This window comes from Mesoplodon bidens (genome assembly GCF_964165515.1).
Source record: "Mesoplodon bidens genome assembly, chromosome: 3".
Classification (NCBI taxonomy): domain Eukaryota; kingdom Metazoa; phylum Chordata; class Mammalia; order Artiodactyla; family Ziphiidae; genus Mesoplodon; species Mesoplodon bidens.
Genome location: NC_138178.1, coordinates 94453502 through 94476768, shown reverse-complemented (window position 1 = coordinate 94476768; position 23267 = coordinate 94453502). Strand labels below are relative to the sequence as shown.

Genomic DNA, 23267 nt, shown 5'->3' with positions numbered 1-23267 from the left:
CTTCCCACCTTCCAAGAGAAACCTGCTTGTGGCCCTGTCCCAGGCCAGCTGCTGTGACAAATGCTTCTTTCAGGTCTGGGACTCACCGCTTTGTTTTCTGTTCACTTTACTTACCTAAACTCTTCAGGTTTGTTTGTTTTTGATGGATGTACTGGGATGGTATATGTACGTAATAAATATATGGATGTGAAGCAGGCAAGAGGAAGGGGAGAAAAATCGAGTAAAGAATGCTTGGACCAATCTTATGGGGGTGATGAAAATGTTCTAAAATTGATTTAGAGTCATAGTTGCACCACTTGGTAAATTTACTAAAAATCACTGAATTGTTCACTTGAAATGGGTGGACGATATGATATACAAAATATATGTCAATAAAGCTGTTTTTTAAAAGACGAACGCCTGGATCTCTTTGGATCCTTCTGAGAGGATTTCACAGAGTGAAAGCTCTGTGCAGAGCTGGGACGAATGAGAAAGATCCAGGACGGCATGGCCAACAAGGATGCTGACTGTACTCATGCCGTGTGGGTTCAAATCCTGGCTCCAGCAAGTTCTTATCCTTTTGGTGCCTTAGCCTCTTTTGTCTATAAAAAGTGGGTTTCGTAACACCCAGCTCCTTGGATAGCTGTAATAATTAAAGGAGGCAGTAAAACATCTGTCACAGTGCTTAGCTAATAGCACACCTAGTCACTGGTATTATTCCTAAGACTGTCCTTTAGGAGCCACCCCTGAGAACAGGGTTCTGCCCAGAGCCGGGGCCACAAAGCTCTGAGTTGCTGGAACTGAAGCTGCAGGAGGAAAGGTGGGGGAGCTGCAGGAAAGCGGTCCAGGGAAACTGCAGGCTACCAGCACCACAATGTCACCTACCAAGCTTCACTTTCTTCCTTCTCTCATCAAGTTTCTGGGTCCTCTCTGCTGCCTGCTTCTTGGCTTTCCTGACCTTGTCATATGCAGCCTGGCAGAAGAAAGGAACACAGAGGAGCAGTCAGCCAGGAAACACACACAGAGCCCAGCCACCTCCCCGGCCCTGCCGCTAGCCCTAGAGCCATCAGGAGGCAGTCTGGTGACAGGGTCTCCAGGCTAGGACAGCAAGGACTGTGACGCATGGCCAAGTATAGAGGATGAAGCACACAGTGGTCTATAAATGTGGAGTAATTTAGATAGAGAAGGATGAGCTTACCCTGGCAGCAGCATCGGTCAGTACCTCCAAGGCCTGAGAAAGCTGATGGAAGAGTTCAGCTAAACATAGGGATCAAAAAAGAGAGAGGAGAAAAGTAAAGTTAGACTTGATGATGGTGTGCTCCCTCAAAAGAGCACCTCAAAGAAGCCACGGGCTGCTAGAAAAGCAGACAGCAGCAGATGATGGACTAGCAAGGAAGGGTGAGCATATCAGCAATTGACCAGATGCTCCTAACATGCGAAGTGCAGCCTTGGGGCCCAGCGCCCAAAGCCAGGCTGTGTGCGTTGGCCTCCCATGGCACTCACACCACACCCAGGTGGGTTGGCCTCCTTCTCCCCATGCCTAGGAGAGGCTCACCTGCTCTGGGATTATCCGGATTCTTGTCTGGGTGGCAGGAGAGGGCCTTCTGCCTATATGCCTTCTTCACCTGGAAGAGTCAAGATTTGGTTATTTACTCTCTCACCCCAGGACGGAAAGGAAAACATTGTTAAAGTGATAAGGGAAATCCAGGGAGTGCTCTCCATCGCTAAAAGAAAGGCTGCCACACTGAAACAATCACCTCACAACCACAGAGGAGACCTGCAGTGGAGGCAAAGGCCGTGGAGGGAGCTGACCACTGCCCTGCAGCAGAGGGACTGGGCCGGCTTCCTGCTGAGCACCCAATCTTACCACTGTGGATGTCAGAGGGCTCCTGGCAGGGCGCAGATGTCCCTATAGCCACCCGGAAACAGGCACTCTCACACACTCATGGTGTAATGTAATGTAAACCAGGGCAACCTTTCTGGAGGGAAATTTAGCCATCAAAACTTAAAATGTACTTTCCTTTGACTTACTCTGGAATTTGGACTTGTAGAAGCATGCCAAAATAAATATGCAAGGATGTCCACTAAAACATAGTTTATATTAGCCCCAAAGTGGAGCCAACCAAAATCTCCAACAACAGAGAAACCCATTTAAAAAATTACCAGACAGAAGACTGTATGTGTTGTCTAGAAAGATCTTCAAGTCCTCATCACAAGAAAAAAAAATCATAACAATGTATGGTAACAAATAGCAAATCATTATGTTGTACAAAATGTGCCAATTATACCTCAACTTAAAAAAAAGAAAGAAATATCTTCAAGGTATGGTGCATGAAAAAAACAAGGCTTAGTATATACAATGATCATTTTGGGGTTGAAAATAAACAAGAAAATAAAAGAAATGTAAATAGTTAGAGACACTCGGGCATGTGCACAGCCCTTGTTTTCTCTTCTTTCCTCAAAGCAATCATATGAAACTTGTGGTTTCCTTTGGAAAGAAGCTGAAAGTGGAGGAGAAGGAAACATTTACTTCTCATTTTATACTTTTCTGTAGTTCAAATTTTCAAACCTTAAACAAGTCTTACTTTATTATCTTTTTTATTGATAACAGGGGTTATCTTGGTGGCGAGGCTATGGTCCTTTTTTAGTTTTTATTTTTGCACCTCTCTGTATTAAAAAGAAAATGTTTTATTTCTTATATTAGTAAAAATAAGCAAACATAGCCACGAAGACTCTCTTTTATATATTCCCCACACATAAGGGAAGGCAGAGCACAAAATCCCAGAAGCTACCCTCTGCTTCCTGAGGCCTTGCTCTCAGTTCTGCCTGCACACCTTACCTACTGCTCAAACCTCCTGGGAGGAGGAGCCTCTAGACCAGAACCGCTACCAGTAGCTAAGAAGACTGGCTTCTCAGGTTTCCGAGAGGGAATCAATAAACACTTCTATCCAAAGTGTGCTAAACAAGGGGCTTTGGAGGCAAGCAGCCAGCACCCCCAGGGAAGGGCCTGCGGGCAGGTGCCTAACTCCACTCCCACCTCCAGAGCTAAGGAGGGCCAGGAGCCACCTAGCCCAGGACCTCTGGGGTGTGCTGCCACCTGCTGGGCCACGGCTAGAACCACACCTTCACCTGCCAGGGCAATCAAGCCCATCTAGCTCTCCTGGCTGAGCCTGAGGAAGCAGGAACCACTCCCAGGACAGGCTTTGAGCAGAGTGGGTGTAGATGTGCTTCCCTGCTCCCCAGCCTTCCCAACTGCCCACCTATGTTCACCTCCCACCCCAACTTAGGTCTTCACCATTAAAAAGAAATGACAACAATAACAAACTATAGCTTTTTCACTATTAAAAAATAATAATAAGGGAAGGGGAGGTGATAGTTTTATATATAGTCTCACACTTGGAATTGTTATCTTTACCCTTTAGGCACCTTATCATTCATCTTTTCTCCCTTTTACACTTTCTTTTCCTTTCTCCATTATGCCCAGGGCCTTATTTCTTTTTATTTTAAACCAAGCCTTTATTATATATTCTTTATATTTAAGGGTCCTTTATTTGTTTTTTCAAAAAGTAAAACAGGGCTTCCCTGGCGGCGCAGTGGTTGAGAGTGCGCCTGCCTATGCAGGGGACACGGGTTCGTGCCCCGGTCCGGGAAGATCCCACGTGCCGCAGAGCGGCTGGGCCCATGAGCCATGGCCGCTGAGCCTGCGCATCTGGAGCCTGTGCTCCACAACGGGAGAGGCCACAACAGTGAGAGGCCCGCGTACTGCAAAAAAAAAAAGTAAAACAATACAAAAAATATATAAAGAGAGAGCTAAAAAGCTAATGTTCTTTCCCCATTTCCCCAGCCCTCTCTCCAAGGTTCCAGTGTTAACTGGATGGTGGGTGTCCTTCTAAACCTTCCCCCTTGATCATTCCAACAAATGATTTGGGGTCTTATTTTGGGGTCTTTGGGGTCTTGTTTCTGCCTCTCCACCCCCACCTCTCTCTCTCTCTGATCCCAGGCCCTTTCTCTGAACTGGTTGAGAGGAAGAGGAAGGGAGAAGAGGGTGTCTATTGCCTCAATTTGTAACACCGCCCTCGGAATGAGCTTCCCCAGGACCAGGATTAGCAGGCATGCACTACTGATATTGGAGGATTTTGTGGAAGATGGTTTCTTTTATATCATGGGGCTCTTTTAAAGAGTTACATGTTCTTTTTTGTAAACCTAAGAGGGACAGTAAAAGGGAGAGAGGACCTAAGAAGGAATAGCACGAAAGAAAAATAAAAGAAGCATGGGGGTGCTGGGTAGTAGTACATTCTTCATTTTCTTTTCTTTTTTTAAACAATACTTTACAGATTTTTATTCTAAAGGAATGATATTAAATATTGTTTTGTGGGTTTTTTTGTTTTTTGGGGGGTATGCGGGCCTCTCACTGCTGTGGCCTCTCTCATTGCAGAGCACAGGCTCCGAACGCACAGGCTCAGCGGCCATGGCTCACGGGCCCAGCCGCTCCGCGGCACGCGGGATCTTCCCGGACCGGGGCACGAACCCACGTCCCCTGCATCGGCAGGCGGACTCTCAACCACTGCGCCACCGGGGAAGCCCTTGTTTTGTGTTTTATAATTCGTTTTAGATGTTCTATATCAGAAGATTGGTGTGTTTTTTTTCACTTAAACAGGAAAACAAAACTGTTCAAACAAAAAACTAATTATATAATAATGGGAAATACTCTACATATATTAATTTGCTTCCTTATCAATTCTCTTTCCAGAATGTGTTCCTTTGACATATGTCTTTAACAGTCTCATCAGACTTTATTTAAAGCAATAGTACAACTGGACCTAGGTCACCTCACTCCCTGTCTGGGTGGACCCCCATCTTACCCCCACCCCTCCAGCCTCCCACACTCCCAACATCTACAACCAAACACAACTGCCCCAATCAACTTGATGTATCCTGGACCCCTATTTCCTCAAGGCCTGACTGGGCCTCCATTTCCAAATCACCCTTTAAAGGTGTAAGGGGTTGAACATTCTGTGTTTCAAGAACCTATTGGAAAAATTTACCAGTCTCAAGAGTAGGGGGAGAGGTGAGGCCAGAAGGTCAAGGGCAGGCTGGTATTCATTTTTAGAGAGGAATATTTAAGGGTAGGAGGGTAGGAGGGGAGCTCTCCGAGAGCCCTTCAGTACAGCACTGAATCTACCCCACCTCCCAGGTCCACTCATGGAGCAGCTAGGATATGCAGGGGCTGAGCTGGAGCCAGGGATACAGAGGAAAATCAGGAATTTCCCTGACACCGAAGAGAAAGGACACTGCTTAGCAAGGAAGATGGCTATGAAAACAATGAATTACACTGAGGTTGTAAGATGCCTGTAAGAGACGGCCCTAAGAATGGAAACAAAGAGAAAAGAGTGGCTAATTTTAGCCCTGAGGGCCTCACAGAGGAGGCAATATCTGAGCTGGATCTGAAAGGTGAGTAACAGTTCTCCAAGCAGGGCCAGAAAGGGCATTCAAGACAGAGGATGTGGAAGAGCCCAACTTCTCTTCAAGCCCCAGACAAGCTTAGAGAAGAAATATGTTTTCCTTTACTGAGGAATAAGTACTGAGAACAGAAAACGACATGAAAAAGGAGAGACATGGTTGCAATAAAACATGGGAATAAAAATAATGTTTTTGTCAAAGAATATTTTGGTTAATTAAAAAAAAAATTCAACCAAATCAAAGTAATAGAAGAAAACCAGGAAAAGAATAAATTCATACCAACAAGTTAACGCACAAACTTGGGGTAAAGAAATGCTAGGGAATGAGAGCATACATGTAGGCAAAGAAATGCAAACTGGGCCGAGAAGAGGAGAAAAAGATTAAAGTTAACTCAGGTATGATACTGAAAGCACAAGAAAGTTAACGTGATTCATAAAGTATGTGTGATTCATAAAACAGAGAGTAGAACAATTAGAAGGGAAAGCCCCACAGTGCATATGAGCAGGGCCAGATGTGGAGAGCCTTCTGAGTTCAAAAGTAATGAACCAGGATGAATGACTGAGGAGGCATTTGGGGTCTCCAAGCCCAAAGAACTTGAACCTCAAAGTTCTCTGTGAGCTAATCAAAGTTTATCGTAAAGCACAAAGGCAAGATTAATGGAACATATAAGCATGGCCAAAAAACAAATAGTAATAAATGTAAAAATTCAATGTATAGTAAAAAGTATTACTAAAATCCAATACACTGAGTGGAAAAAAAAGGTTTTGGCTCTTCATCTCAAACCATATACCAAAATAATTCCAGAGAGATAAAAAAACTAAATACAAAAAAAGAAACTAAAAGAACCTAAAGAAAGAAAATGATGGGACTTTTAATCTGCTTTTAAGATGGGGAAGAAATTCCTAAGCATTAAAACAAGGGAAGGAATCACACATGCATGCACACACACATGCATACTTACACAAAATGAATGGATTTACAAATGAAAAAATTTTAATTTCTCTAAGTAAAAAATCATAGACAAAATTAAAAGATGAGGGAAATGATAAGAGAGAAGTATCTGCATTTAATATGACACACAACACAGTCTTCACTATGCAAAGAAGTCATGCAGAAAAAGACAGGCAAGAAAAAGACAAACTACAAGAAAACAGAAGGAACATGAAGAAACAATTCATAGAATATAAATGGTTAATAACATGAAAAATGTGCACAGCAAAGGAAACAATAAACAAAATGAAAAGAAAACCCTCAGAATGGGAGAAAATATTTGCAAACGAAGCAACTGACATGGGACTAATCTCCAAAATATACAAACAGCTCATGCAGCTCAATATCAAAAAAACAAATGACCCAATCAAAAAACGGGCAGAAGACCTAAACAGACATTTCTCCAAAGAAGACATACAGATAGCCAACAAACACATGAAAAAATGCTCAGCATCACTAGTTATTAGAGAAATGCAAATCAAAACTACAATGAGATATCACCTCACATTGGTCAAAATGGCCATTATAAAAAAATCTACAAACAATAAATACTGGAGAGGGTGTGGAGAAAAGGGAACCCTCCTACACTGTTGGTGGGAATGTAAATTGGTACAACCACTATGAAGAACAATATGGAGGCTCCTTAAAAAACTAAAAATAGAGCTACCACATGACCCAGCAATCCCACTCCTAGGCATATATCCAGAGAAAACCATAATTCGAAAGGATGCATGCACCCCGATGTTCACTGCAGCACTATTTACAATAGCCAGGACACAGAAGCAACCTAAATGTGCATCAACAGAGGAACAGCTAAAGAAGATGTGGTACATATATACAATGGAATATTACTCAGCCATAAAAGGAATGAAATAGTGCCATTTGCAGAGATGTGGATGGACCTAGAGATTGTCATATATACTGAAGTAAGTCAGAAAGAGAAAAACAAATATTGTATAACATCACTTGTATGTGGAATCTAGAAAAATAGTAGAGATGACTTTATTTGCAAAGCAGAAATAGAGTCACAGATGTAGGGAATAAACTTATGGTTACCAAGTGGGGAAAGGAAGGGTGGGATGAATTGGGAGATTGAGACTGACATATATACACTACTACGTATAAAACAGATAACTAATGAGAACCTACTGTGTAGCACAGGGAACTCTACTCAATGCTCTGTGGTGACCTAAATGGGAAGGAAATCTAAAAAAGAGTGGATATATGTATATGTATGACTGATTCAATTTGCTGTACAGCAAGAAACTAACACAACATTGTAAAACAACTATACTCCAATAAAAATTAATTAAAAAGAAAAACATGAGGGACTTCCCTGGTGGCGCAGTGGTTAAGAATCCGCCTGCCAATGCAGGGGACACAAGTTCGATGCTGGGTCTGGGAAGATCCCACATGCTGTGGAGCAACTAAGCCTATGCTCCACAACTACTGAGCCTGCGTGCCACAACTACTGAAGCCCACACGCCTATAGAGTCTGTGCTCTGCAACAAGAGAAGCCACCTCAATTAGAAGCCCATGCACCACAATGAAGAGTAGCCCCTGCTCGCCGCAACTAGAGAAAGCCCACGCACAGCAACAAAGACCCAATGCAGCCTAAATAAATAAATAAATAATAAGTAAATAAAATTTAAAATAAAATCATGGTTAAAAAAAAAATGAGGGCCTCCCTGGTGGCGCAGTGGTTGAGAGTCCGCCTGCCGATGCAGGGGACACGGGTTCATGCCCCGGTTCGGGAAGATCCCACATGCTGCAGAGTGGCTAGGCCCATGAGCCACGGCCGCTGAGCCTGCGCGTCCGCAGCCTGTGCTCCACAGCGGGAAAGGCCACAACAGTGAGAGGCCCGCGTACCGCAAAACAAACAAAAAAAACATGAAAAAATTTCAGCCTCACACACAATAATTAAGCCCTTTTCACCTCTCAGTTGACAACAAGGAAAAAAAGGATGGTATTTAATGTTGGTGGCTTTGTGGTGAATATGTAAATTGACACCATGAGCCTGGTTTTTCTTTTTTTGGGGGGCTGTACTGCATGGCTTGCGGGATCTTAGTTCCCTGACCAGGGATCGAACCCATGCCCCCTGCAGCAGAAACACGGAGCCCTACCACTGGACTACCAGGGAATTCCCAACACAATGATTCTGGAAAGCAATCGGGCGCTATATATCAGGAAGCTTTGAAAAGTGCAGACCCTTTGATTCAGCAAGGCCTCTCCTAAGAGCCTATTCTAAAGAAATACTTAGAAATTTATACAGTATTTATAAACATTGCTGTTCATTTATAGCACTATTTATAAAAGAGAAAGTCAGAAATCATCTACATTAAAAAACGACAAAAATGGTAGCTAGCACTTACCACACAGCAAGCTGTCTGAAGTGCTTTACTTATAATAACTTACTTAACTCTTAACACATCCCTATGAGGTAGAAATTATTATCATCCTCATTTTACAAAGGAGGAAATTGTGACATAAGGAGGCGTTCATTATGATACTGAAAATTCATTCAATGAAAACCCATGCAATCGTTATTTCAGACAATAGTTGCTCTACTCTAGCCATACACCATAGAAAAAACTGTGGCTACCACCCCACCCATGCCATCAAAGGCCAAATAGGGAGTCTAGACTTCCACCCTTACCAGCTGTAACAAAGCACCCCAAACCTTTGCCAGGGTGGTGTCAGAGAAGGCCAAGAAGGGAGTTCACCCCCGCCAGAGGAAAATATAAAAATATACCTGAAAGAGAGGGTTATAGTTGACATTTACTTTTCACAATGAGCTTGTATTACTTTTCACATCAAGAAAAACACTGTTAAAAAAAATAATAATTAAATTCTCCAATCGAAAGACAGAGTGGCTGGGACTTCCCTGGTGGTCCAGTGGTAAAGAATCTGCCTTACAATGCAGGGGATGCAGGTTCAATCCCTGGTCAGGGAACTAAGATCTCACATGCTGCCGGGCAACTAAGCCCAAGTGCCACAACTACTGAGCTTATGTGCCTCAACCAGAGCCTGCGTGCCACAACTACAGAGCCCACCTGCCCTGGAGCCTGCACGCCACAACTAGAGAAGAGAAAATCCACATGCCACAACTATAGAGAAGCCCATGCACTACAACAAAAAGGCTGCATGCTGCAATGAAAGATCCTGCATGCCTCAATGAAGATCCTGCGTGCCACAGCTAAGATCCAATGCAGCCAAAAACAAACAAACAAACCCCAAGACCCATCTATATGCTGCCTACAAGAGACTCACTTCAGATGTAAGGACACACACAGACTGAAAGTGAAGGATGGAAAAAGATATTTCATGCAAATGAAAACCAAAAAAAGCTGGGGCAGCTATACTTATATCAGACAAAATAGGCTTTAAGACAAAGACTGTAATAAGAGGCAAAGAAGGTCATTACATAATGATAAAGGAGTCAACCCATCAAGAGGATATAACATTTGTAAATATTTATGCACGCAACACAGTAGCACCGAAATATATAAAGCAAATATTAACAGACCTAAAGGGAAGAATAGACAGCAATACAATGATAGTAGAGGATTTTAATACCCCTCTTTTGTCAATGGATAGATCATCCAGACAGCATATCAATAAGGAAACATCGGCCCTAAATGACACATTAGTTCAGATGGACTTAACAGACATATATATAACACTCCACCCAAAAGCAACAGAAGGGGCTTCCCTGGTGGCATAGTGGTTAAGAATCCACCTGCCAATGCAGGAGACACAGGTTTGAGCCCTGGTCCGGCAAGATCCCACATGCCATGGAGCAACTAAGCCCATGTGCCACAACTACTGAGCCTGCACTCTAGAGCACATGAGCCAAAACTACTGAACCTGCATGCTACAACTACTGAAGCCTGCATGCCTAGAGCCCGTGCTCTGCAACAAGAGAAGCCACTGCAATGAGAAGCCCATGCACCACAACAAAGAGTAGCTCCCACTCGCCGCAACTAGAGGAAGCCTGCACACAGCAACAAAGACCCAATGCAGTCAAAAATAAATAAATAAAATAAATAAATTAAAAGAAAAGAAAAGCAACAGAATACACATTCTTCTTAAGCACACATGGAACATTCTTCAGGACAGATCACATATTAGGCCACAAAACAAGTCAATAAAGTTAAGAAGACTGAAATCATATTGAGCATCTTTTCTGACCACAATGGCATGAAACTAGAAATCAATTACAAGAAGAGAACTGGAAAATTCAAATATGTGGAGATTAAACAACATGCTACCAAACAACCAATGGTTCAAAGAAAGATCAATGAAAGCAAGATCTGTTTTTTTTTGAAAAGATAACAAGACAGATGAACTTTTAGCTAGACTCCCCAAGAAAAAAGAGAGGACTCAAATAAATAAAATCAGAAATGAAAGATGAGCCATTATAACTGATATCACAGAAATACAAAGGATCATGAGACTACTCTGAACAATTATATGCCAAAAAATTGGACAACCTAGAAGAAATGGATAAATTCACAGAAACATACAACCTACCAAGACTGAATAATGAAGAAACATAAAATCTGAACAGACCAATTGCCAGTAAGGAGATTGAATCAGTAAATAAAAATCTCCCAATAAACAAAAGTTCAGGACCAGACAGCTTCACTGGTGAATTCTACCAAACATTTAAAGAAGAATTAGGGACTTCCCTGGTGGCGCAGTGGTTAAGAATCTGCCTGCCAATGCAGGGGACATGGGTTCAATCTCTGGTCCAGGAAGATCCCACATGCCGCAGAGCAGCTAAGCCCGTGCATCACAACTACTGAGCCTGTGCTCTAGAGCCCGCGAGCCACAACTACTGAGCCTGTATGCCACAACTACTGAAGCCTGTGTGCCTAGAGCCTGTGTTCCACAAGAGAAGCTACCTCAGTGAGAAGCCCACACACCGCAACGAAGAGTAGCCCCCACTCACCACAACTAAAGAAAGCCCGCGCACAGCAATGAAGACCAAACACAGCCAAAAATTTAAAAATTAAAATTAAAAAAAATTTTGTTTAAATAAATTTTTACAAGTTTAAAAAAAAAATAAAGAAGAATTAATACTAATCCTTCTCACTCTTGCAAAGAATAGAAGAGGAGGACACATTTCCAAACTACCTTTGCAAGGCCAGCATTATTGCCCTAATACCAAAACCAGACAAGGATGCCCACAAGAAAAGAAAATTATAGGCCAACACCCCTGATGAACACTGATGCAAAAATTGTCAACAAAATATTAGCAAACAGAATTAAACAATAATATGTACATTAAAGGATCACACACAATGATCAAGTGGGATTTATTCTAGGGATGCAAGGACAGTTCAACATCCACAAATCAATTAATGTGAAACACTATATTAACAAAATGAAAGATAAACATCTTATAATCATCTCAAGAGATGCAGAAAAGGCATTTGACAAAATTCAACATCCATTTATAAAAACTCTCAACAAAGTGGGTATAGAGGGAATATACTTCAACTTAATAAAAGCCATATATGACAAGTCCACAATTAATATCATGCTCCATGGTGAAAAGCTTTTCCTCTAAGAATCAGGAACAAGACAAGGATGCCTACTCTACCCTCTTTCATTTACCATAGTACTGGAAGTCCTAGCCAGAGCAATTAGGCAAGGAAAAGAAATAAAAGGCATCCAAATCAAAAAGGAAGAAGTAAAACTGTCATTATTTGCAGATGACATATTATATATATAGAAAACCCTTAAAGAGTCCACCGAAAAAACTGTTAGAATAAAAGAATTCAGTAAAGTGGCAGGATACAAAATCAATACACAAAAGTCTCTTGCATTTCTAGGCACTAACAATGGATTATCAGAAAGAGAAATTAAGAAAACAATCCCATTTACAATTTCATCAAAAAGAATAAAATACCTAAAAATAAATTTAGCCAAGGAGGTGAAAGACCTGTACACTGAAAACAAAAAGACAATGATTAAAGAAGTTGAAGAAGACCAAATAAGAGGAAAGATATTCCATGTGCATGGTGTGGAAGAATTAATATTGTTTAAATGTCTTTACTACCCAAAGCAATCTATGGATTCAATGCAATCCCTGTCAAAATTCTAATGGCATTTTCACAGGAAAAAAAAAATCCTAAAATTTGTGTGGACCCACAAAAGACCCCAAATAGGCAAAGCAATCTTGAGAAAGAAGAACAAAGCTAGAGGCATCACATGTCCTGATTTCAAACTATTTACAAAGTTACAGTAATCAAAACTGTATGGTATTGGCATAGAAACAGACACCTTGATCAATGGAACAGAATAGCCCAGAAATAAACCCACATATACAGTCAATTAATTTACAACAAAGGAGCCAAGACTATGTAATGGGGAAAGGACAAAGAAGCCAAGAATATGCAATGGGAAAAGAACAGTCTCTTCAATAAATGGTGTTGCAGGGAGGGGAGGGATAAATTAGGAGCTTGGGATTAACATACACACACTGCTGTATATGAAATAGATAACCAACAAGGACCTACTGTATAGCACAGGGAACTCTACTCAGTATTCTGTAATAACCTATATGGGTAAAGAATATCTGAAAAAGAATGAATATATGTATATGTATAACTGAATCACTTTGCTGTACACCTGAAACTAACACAACACTGTAAATCAGCTATACTCTAATAAAAAAATTTTCCCCAATAAAATTTTAAAAAATAAACAATGGTGTTGGGGAAACTGCATTCCCCATTTTGCCAAATGCAAAAGAATGAAACTGGATTGCTAACTTACACCATACACAAAAATTAACTCAAAATGGATTAAAGACTTGAATGTAAGACCTGAAATTATAAAACTCCAAAATGAAAACGTAGGGAGTAAACTCCTTAACATTGGTCCTGGCAATGATTTTTTTTTTGGATTTGAGAGCAAAAGCAAAAGCAACAAAAGCAAAAAATAAACAAGTGGGACTACATCAAACTAAAAAGCTTCTGCACAGCAAAGGAAACCATCAACAAAATGAAAAGGCAAACTATGGGATGGGAGAAAATATATGCAAATCATATATCTGATAAGGGGTTAATATCCAAAATATATAAAGAACGTATACAATTCAATAGCAAACAAACAAACAAAAAACCCCCAAAACAAAAAACCTACAAACAAACAAACAACAAAAAACCCAATCTGATTAATAAATGGGCAGAGGATCTGAACAGACATTTTTCCAAAGAAGATATACAGATGGCCAACAGGTACATGAGAAGGTGCTCAACATCACTATCCACCAGGCAAATCAAAACCACAATAAGATACTACCTTACACCTGTTAGAATAGCTATTATCAAAAAGACAAGAATAAGTGTTGGTAAGGATGTGGAGAACAGGGAACTCACGTGCACTATTAGTGGAGCCACTATGAAAAACTGTATAGAGGTTCCTCAAAAAATTAAAAATAGAACTACTGGGAATTCCTTGACAGTCCAGTGGTTAGAACTCTGAACCTTCGCTGCCAACGGCCTGGATGGATCCCTGGTCACAGAACTAAGATCCCACAAGCCACACGGCATGGCCTAAATAAATAAATATTTTAAAATAAAAAATAGAACTACCAAATGATCCAGCAATTCCACTTCTGGGTATTTATCCAAAAGAAATGAAAACACTAACTTGAAAATATAATGCACCCCCATATTCAATGGAGCATTATTTACAGTAGCTAAAACATGGAAACAACCTAAGTGTCTACTGATGGATGAATGGATAAAGAAGATGTGAGATTATACATACACACACACACACACACACATACACACACAGATAGATAGATATACTCATTCAGCCATAAAAAAGGAAATCTTTCCATTAGACAATATGGGTGGACCTTGAGGGCATTATGCTGAGTGAAATGAGTCAGACAGAGAAAGACAAATATCATATGATCTTATTTACATGTGGAATCTAAAAAACAAACAAACAGGGCTTCCCTGGTGGCGCAGTGGTTGAGAGTCCGCCTGCCGATGCAGGGGACACGGGTTCGTGCCCCGGTCTGGGAAGATCCCACATGCCGTGGAGCGGCCAGGCCCGTGAGCCATGGCCGCTGAGCCTGCGCGTCCGGAACCTGTGCTCCGCCACGGCAGTGAGAGGCCCGCGTACCGCAAAACAAACAAACAAACAAACAAACAAACAAGAAACAACTCATAGATACAGAGAACAGATTGGTGGTTGCTAGAGGCAGGCAGTTGGGGGAGGGTGGGGGGAGCAAAATGTCAAAATGTACAGACTCCCAGTTATAAAATAAATAAGCCATAGGGATGTAATGTACAGCATGGCAACTACAGTTAATACTGTACTGTTTATTTGAAAGTTACTAAGAGAGTAGATCTTAAAAGTTCTTATCACAAGAAAAAACAAATTTTAACTATGTACAGTGATGGGTGTAATTTACTTAGACTTATTGTGCTGATCATTTCACAATATATACATCAAACATATCGAATCATTATGTTGTATACCTGAAACTAATATGTTATATGTCAATTATATCTAGAAAAACAGGGGACTTCCCTGGTGGCACAGTGGTTAAGAATCCGCCTGCCAATGCAGGGGACATGGGTTCGAGCCCTGGTCCGGGAAGATCCCACATGCGGCGGAGCAACTAAGCTCATGCACCACAACTACTGAGCCTGTGCTCTAGGGCCCATGAGCCACAACTACTGAAGCCCGTGTGCCACAACTACTGAAGCCCCAGCACCTAGAGCCTGTGCTCTGCAACAAGAGAAGCCACAGCAATGAGGAGCCCGCACACCACAACGAAGAGTAGCCCCCACTCGCCCCAACTAGAGAAAGCCCGTGTGCAGCAACAAAGACCCAACACAGCCAAAAATAAATAATAAATAAATTTATTTTAAAAAATTAAAAAATAAAAAAACAAAAAGCAAAAAACCAGGGATGTTGAGCTTCTTTCAACTATTCTAAGCTAGGAAGTAGCATGGTTCACTGAAAGAAAGAAGGCTCTGGAGTCTAACATGTGTTTTCAAATTTTGAATCTTCCGCATATTACTTGTGTGACCTTGGGCAAATTACTGGATCTCACTCAGCCTTAGGTTCTTCAACTATGAAGTATGGGAAGTATCCCCTACACGTAGGGCTGTTGTGAGGATTAAAGAAAATAACCCATGTGAAGTACCTAACAAAAACTAGGCACTCAATATAAGGTCCAAACCTCTTGTTTATCCACTCCTGGGAGGGAGGTAAACTGTGACACCAGCCCAGGACAATGCCAACCTGACAGGAACTCCAGGGATGGACATGGGTCCACAATGGGCCCAGGTAAGTCCAGTATGAATTCTTGAGGTGTACAAGGCTGGTTTCAGGTCTGCTGGGGGCAGTTCTAAAATTCTATCCTTGGTTAGCCCCCAGGGGCTCTGAACTACTTTCACAAAGTGTAGGGGGTACAGGTAGGTAGCCTGAGATCTTCCAGAGTGGCCATGAACCAAAACCCAGCTGGCCTAAGAATGCTGGCCAAGTGTGTCTGTCCTGATTAACTAGTTATTACTATGGTTAGCTGCTAAGCCTGCCCTGGGCAAGGGCCACTGCTGGGTTTTAGCCTCGAAGGCCAGTTCTGACTTTGAACCGGTTGGCCTGGAGTTTGGTGTTTTGTGTTACAAATAGGACTCCCAGCTTTGCCCAGCCCTCCTGGAGTGACTGGTGCCTGAAGAATTTCTCATCATGTAAACACAACTCTCCTACAGCAGGCCTTTGAAAAGCTTCAGTGTCAATATTGTTTATTACAAAATATTCTACCTTATTAGCAGCTCAAGAGGCTGGATTCAGGGCAAAAAGATGCAACAATATTTTTCTTAACTATGGTAAGTTGGGAAGGAAGAGGAACTTTCAGAAGAACAAAGAAATAGAAGGACCCTACATGTAATGATGTGAGAGAAAGACAGGACCATCTAATCCCAGGCATTCGGGTTGGCAGCTCCTCTATGAAACCGAGTCTGCAAGTGCTGGGACACCTAGGCAAGGTTGAAGCAGCCACTGGAAGGTGCCAAAAGCTACTGAATTGTCTTAACACTTGCAGTTTTCCTTCCTTACCTATAGGCTTCTCCTAAGTCCCCAGGTTTCCCTAGCACTTGGAAACATTCATTTGCATTTCCTGAGACTTCACAGAAAAGAGCTAGGTAACAGTTGAGGGGCTTCTCACCCAATACCCCCTGCCCAGACCATGGTTTTTCAGAGGACCAGGCTGTCTCCAAGGCTCAGCCCCAGAATAACAGAGATCTCAGATGAACATAAGCTCCATGAGGACTTTAAACTCCAATTTGCAAAAGTGTAGTCTTCCTCCTGATGTCTTTCTAAAATATTACTCCCTTTCCCCATCCTAGGACACTACTTGAATTTAATCTGTCTGCCGTATCTCAGGATCATCATTCAGAACAGAAACTACTGAACAGTACATGTTCAGATGCTACTGAGGGCACAGTCAGGCTTTCCCTACGCTTCCTTAGGTGGTAATGATCTTAAATTCTACTCTTTTTATAGTTTCTCTATCTCCTCCCCAGTCAGCCTCTACTAGACTGTGCCAGATGCCAGCCTGTCTCTGGAAGTGCTTATAATCTGCTGTTTCTTTTCTGGTATGGTCTGGAAAAACAGATAAACTGGTTATGATTGTGCCTCAAATGAGGGTATACAGGTACAGGAAATTATGGGGGTTCTTACGAACAAAGGGAATGTGCTTTAGGGGGCAGGGAGTTTTGCCTATCCCCAGGGGCCAGAACTGTGCACTGGACAGCACCTGGTACTCAGTAGGCACACAGTAAATATCTATTGAATGAAAGGGGCGCACGTCCATTTGTTCTCAAACAAACACAATTAGGAAGCCTCAACTATGTCGATTACTTCAGGCCTATTGAAGAGCAGAAGGAAGTGGGTGCTGCACCAACCCTAGAAGACCTTCCCACGCTATTTCATAATTCCCCTTCTACCTGCTAACACTTCCTTTTGAGAAACTAAGCCTGGAAAAGGGAAGAAATCACTATAGCAGACTGATAAGAGAACCGCAGTGGGAACTAACCCCCCCAGAGCCCACATCACAGAGGGGAATAATGAGTCATGAATTAGCAGCCACCCACCCAGCCCTTCCCGGGGCTCCATAACTGGTTTTGCCACTCACAGCAACCTGAGCCCAGAGCAGGGAAAGGAGCCTGGAGCTGGGTCTCCCGCCATCTCCACTGCTTGGCACTAGGCACACAACAGGGCCTCTGACAATCCACCTGCCTTCAGTTTCACCTCTTATAAGGAATGAACTCCTGACTCACACAAAAAAGCCAAGCACTAAGGGGTCCAATAAATATAAAATAGCCATCATTAAACTTAAAAGAAAGGTGCCCTACATAGAAGAGATCATTATTTTTTAAAAGGCTGCTATCCTTTCTTATAATAAAACTTGGAGCCAGGTAAGCAGTACAAGTAATTAAGCCCAGTTCTCAAAAGCCAGACTCGTAGGTCAGACTCAGATACGGAGGACACACAGGGAGGTCACTCTATGTGACAACAGGTACTGAGTGAACAAACCATGCCAGTGAATCAGCTGGGAAGCCATTAGAGGCCCAGTTCCAAGAATGGGAACAGTCAGTAATCTAGGCCTGGGCAGTAATTTCTCCCTAAGCCTGGGGGAGGCAGACAGTTCCCCAACCCTGTACTAGCCACAACACCAGAGGTTATGTGACTGCCTGATGTCATAGGCAGGAAGTAAACCACAGAGCTCTAGGCACTTACCTGGAAGTCCCCTCTGCCTAAAAGATTGGCCACTTTCATTCCTTACAGCCTGTGGTCCACACTGCAACAGCACTACATAGAAATTCCCAAATTCCTGCAGAAACCGGACTGCTCCAAAGGCTCTGAGCAAGCAGGGTGCCAGCCACCCCTCAGACCAGCACCCTTAGTTCAACATTCCCAAAACGTGGGCCTGCTGGTGGTAACGAGATGCTGGGGACACCCGGACCTCACACCAACATCTCTTGTAGTCTGCTAACCACGGCCCACAGTCCAGACTCAGGACAGTGACCTGTGCAGCCTGAACCAACTGAGACCATGCACAGGGCCTGGGCTGCTTCTCCCCATATGTTGCCCCTATGCACCCTAAAGGATCTGGATCCCCAGCCCATTCCTGAGGTCACTCTTCTGGTTCTCGCACCCCTTGGGCTCTCACCTCTGGGTCCCCCTTTAGCACTCCCAGTATCCCTTCCTGGGCCTCAACCCCTTCCCTGCCCTCCTTCTCAGCCCACTTCCCCAAGCCAGCTATCCACCAGGAACACAGTCTACAGCCCTCCTCCTCCTCTGATGCCCCCTTCTCTCAGGCCCCGCCTCTCCCTCCCACCCTTACCCTAAGCAGGCTTACATTATGCTCAGACTCCAAAATCCTCACCTGCATTCTTCTATCAGGTTGGAGATTCCCACCCCTCAGATCTGTCAGATACCCTGGGTCAGGCGGCCCCTCACCTCTCCCCACAGCCTGCTGTCACTCTTAACCCCTGGAGACCTGGGTCCCTACTCCCAAAGACACTCTCCTCTGCTCAGGTGCAGAACTCTTTCCCTCTGGGCCCTGGTACTCCCTACATCTCATTCTTCTTTCCCCTTAACACACTGGTTTCCTTTATCAACAAATTATATTAGTAAAAAGAAGTGAGTCAATTTAAAAAATAATCATAATAACCAAATAACAGTATTCAGGAACAGCAAAAATAGGGAAAGCAGCTATGAAAATGGAGAATATTTTGAATTCTACCTTAGCTGAAATGAAAACTCCACTGTGGTAGTTTTAACACAAATTTTAACATACTTCCTCAAGTTGTCCGGGTCGGCTTAATACCCTTCGAGCTCACCCAGGTCGTTCAGCTTTATTCACAGAGTCAAATCTCTATCTGGGGCTTCCCTGGTGGCACAGTGGTTGAGAATCTGCCTGCCAAAGCAGGGGACACGGGTTCGAGCCCTGGTCTGGGAAGATCCCACATGCTGCGGAGCAACCAGCCCCGAAACCCACAATTACTGAGCCTGCGCATCTGGAGCCTGTGCTCTGCAACAAGAGAGGCCCTGATAGTGAGAGGCCCACGCACCGCGATGAGGAGTGGCCCCCACTTGCCGCAACTAGAGAAAGCCCTTGCACAGAAACAAAGAGCCAACACAACCATAAATAAATAAAATTAAAAAAAAAAATCTCTATCTGTGTCACAGATGGGAACACAAGGCTTTCTGGGGCCCGCAGACCCATCTCTCGTTACCCTAATTACTCCTGAGGTGTGGGTCATGGAAAACAGCTCTGAAATAGGAGTAGAAAATGCAGGTTTGGGCAGGCGCTCTGCATTTACTAGCCACCTTATGCTGGGCAAATCAAAATCTGTCAGTGTCAGTCTTCTCATCTATAAATTGGAGCTAATAGTCCTTGTGTACCTCACACTCCTGTGGTTTTTTTTTTAATTAATTTATTTATTTTTGGCTGCGTTGGGTCTTCGTTGCTGCATGCAGGCTTTCTCTAGTTGCGGCGAGCGGGGGCTACTCTTTGTTGTGGTGTGTGGGCTTCTCACTGCAGTGGCTTCTCTTGCTGTGGAACACAGGCTGTAGGCGCGTGGGCTTCAGTAGTTGTGGCACACGGGGTCAGTAGTTGTGGCTAACAGGCTCTAGAGTGCAGGCTCAGTAGTTGTGGCGCACGGGCTTAGCTGTTCCACAGCATGTGGGATCTTCCCAGACCAGGGCCCTGGAACCCGTGTTCCCTGCATTGGCAGGCAGATTCTTAACCACTGCGCCACCAGGGAAACCCCACACTCTTGGTTTTTTTTTTTTTTAAGTTATAGATTGTTATGTATTCTTTTTTTTTCCAATATTTTATTTATTTATTTATTTTTGGCTGGGATGGGTCTTTGTTGCTGCACGTGGGCTTTCTCTAGCTGTGGTGAGTGGGGGTTACTCTTCGTTGTGGTGTGCAGGCTTCTCATTGAGGTGGCTTCTCTTGTTGCAGAGCACAGGCTCTAGGCACGTGGGCTTCAGTAGTTGCGGCACGTGGGCTTCAGTATTTGCAGCACGCAGGCTCAGTAGTTGTGGCGAGCAGGCTCTAGAGCGCCAGCTCAGTAGTTGTGGTGCACGGGCTTAGTTGCTCCTTGGCGTGTGGGATCTTCCAGGGCCAGGGCTCGAGCCCATGTGCCCTGCATTGGTAGGCGGATTCTTAACCACTGGGCAACCAGAGAAGTCCTCACGGGCTTGTTTTGAAGATCGCATCAAATGAGATAATTTATGTGAAAGCACTTTGGTGTCATGTAAATGTGAGGTATTATCTTGAATGCTAATGAATAGCTTACAGCTTACAACACAAATGAATCATTCCTTTTGACTTAACAGTCAGCCAAGTAATTTCAAAAATTCAGAGTTTCAGCCAGACAGACAAACCCAGGAATGAGTTAACCATCAGAGAGATACAGAGAGGACTTGGAGGCCTGGCTCCTGGTCCCACCCAGCGCTGGTCAGGCCCCTGGTGAATGAACTGACAGCTGTCAAGTGAAACCAGGCTCACCGCCCAACCCTGAGGCCTCAGTGCCTGGTCTGGAGGTAAGAGGCTTTGAGAAAGGTTCCCATTGGAGACAGTGGACTGAGTCAGGCTCACCTCAACTCCAGAAATGGCCCCCAGATGCCCACAGAATCAAGTCCAACCACCCTAGGGCCTAGAGGCCCAGAGACACCACATTTTTCAGATTCAACTCCTGCCACACCCTCAACAGACCCTAGGCAATGTCCTCTTCCTTGTCACGCCAGGCACTTTGACTTCTACCCCTTCATGCCATTCCTTCAAGTCCTTCTCTGTCCTCAAAAACTTATTCCTTTTTTCTTTTTTCTTTTTTTGTAGTATGCGGGCCTCTCACTGTTGTGGCCTCTCCCGTTGCGGAGCACAGGCTCCGGACACGCAGGCTCAGCGGCCATGGCTCACAGGCCCAGCCGCTCCGCGGCATGTGGGATCTTCCCAGACCGGGACACGAACCCGCGTCCCCTGCCTTGGCAGGCGGACTCTCAACCACTGCGCCACCAGGGAAGCCCGAAAACTTATTCCTTTTAAATCTGTAAGAAACAATGTCAATGTATCACATTCTAGGGTATAACAGAAATAAGTGATTTAAATAAAAGTATTAGGGCTTCCCTGATGGCAGCACAGTGGTTAAGAATCCTCCTGCTGGGCTTCCCTGGTGGCGCAGTGGTTGAGAGTCCGCCTGCCGATGCAGGCGACACGGGTTTGTGCCCCGATCCGGGAAGATACCACATGCCGCGGAGCGGCTAGGCCTGTGAGCCATGGCCTCTGAGCCTGCGCGTCCGGAGCCTGTGCTCCGCAACGGGCAGTGAGAGGCCCGCGTACCGCAGAAAAAAAAAAAAAAAGAATCCTCCTGCCAATGCAGGAGACACGGGTTTGAGCCCTGGTCCGGGAATATCCCACATGCTGTGCAGCAACTAAGCCCGTGCACCACAACTACTGAGCCTGTGCTCTAGAGCCCGCGAGCCACAACTACTGAAGCCCGCGTGCCTAGAGCCCGTGCTCCGCAAGAAGAGAAGCCACCGCAGTGAGAAGCCCACGCACCGCAACGAAGAGTAGCCTCCGCTGGACGCAACTAGAGAAAGCCCGCACAGCAATGGAGACCCAACGCAGCCAAAAATAAAGAAAATAAATAAATAAAAATAAAGTTCCCTTTAAAAAAAAAATAAATAAAGGTATTAGCTAGCAAACAGGTAAAACAGCCTTTTCCTTAAAGCAATAATAAAATATAAACTGAAAAGGTCAATATTAAGTTTCCATGGTAGTTTTCCTGGTAAATACATTTAAAACTTTAGTCTTCAAACAGTTGATCAAAATGCATTTTCAAGCTTCACCAAGTAATACCTGCCAAGATACAGTGAGTTATGTACCCTTCAAAGGGCTTCAAATGAAAGGCAAGGCTGCTATAGACAGGAGAGAAATTCACGTGTCAACTGCAGAGCAGTGGAAGGAATATTAAACTGGGGCTCCAGTCTGACCCAACACTCACTCACTGGGTGATCTTAGCAAGTTCCATAGCCCCTTTGGACCTCCATCCTCCTGTCTATAAAATGAAGAGAGTAAATGACCATGATGATCCCTTTTAATCCTGCTGTGATATATTCTTTTCTGCTCTCAAGGTCTTGCACAAAAACACCTCCTCAGGGGAAGTCTTCCATGACCCTGCCAATCACATGAATCTTGTCTTCCTCTTTATTCTGACAGCATTTTCCTCATATACTTTTATTCCACCTCTTTCACTCTACCTCAAAATTCACTGTTTACTATATTGTGTGAGCTGTCAGAAAGCAGAAGTGATGTCCTCTTCAGCTCTGAAGTCCCACCATGCCTACACAGTCCCTTGTCCATGGTAACATACTCCATTCATTTGTAGATTCGAACTGAATAGTGAACTCTGCTGATCCTCAATTTTGTTCTACCTGATGCCTCACCTCCTTTCTACACTGACCACTGCCTTGGTCGAGAATCACTGGTGTAGTGTGAGGTGAATCAGTACTGGTCTATCAGGACTGGAATGAGTGAGAAGGTGTGAGGAGTGGAGGGCAAACTTAGACATGAGTTTGGGAGATGTGCATTGGACAGTAGCACTTACAGTGTAAGGAAGGTGAAGCAACCATGATAACAGCATGAGGGAACTTGTAGTGAGTCTGTGCCAAGTGCCTTGCCAAGTGCTTTGCCTGGACTGAGCCTCATAACAACGCCGGCGCAGAGGGACTGCCACCATTCCCATTTCGCAGACATGGAAGCCAAGGCACACAGAGGTTAAATA

General features: G+C 43.8%; 1 protein-coding gene across 5 annotated transcripts in view; it reads right to left on the bottom strand.

The window, feature by feature from the left end:
- Positions 1-23267, bottom strand: part of DNAJC17 (DnaJ heat shock protein family (Hsp40) member C17) — a 39669-nt gene that overhangs the window by 9049 nt on the left and 7353 nt on the right. For 4 of the 5 annotated variants that reach the window (XM_081228212.1, XM_081228214.1, XM_081228213.1 and 1 more), the window contains exons 2-4: positions 1535-1604; positions 1178-1236; positions 865-952 (exon numbers count right to left, since the gene is read on the bottom strand). In XM_081228212.1, the coding sequence (XP_081084338.1) occupies positions 865-952; positions 1178-1236; positions 1535-1604 (217 nt within the window). Of the gene's footprint in view, positions 1-864; positions 953-1177; positions 1237-1534; positions 1605-23267 lie in introns of those variants that run through there. The other variant, XM_081228216.1, reaches the window with a different exon arrangement.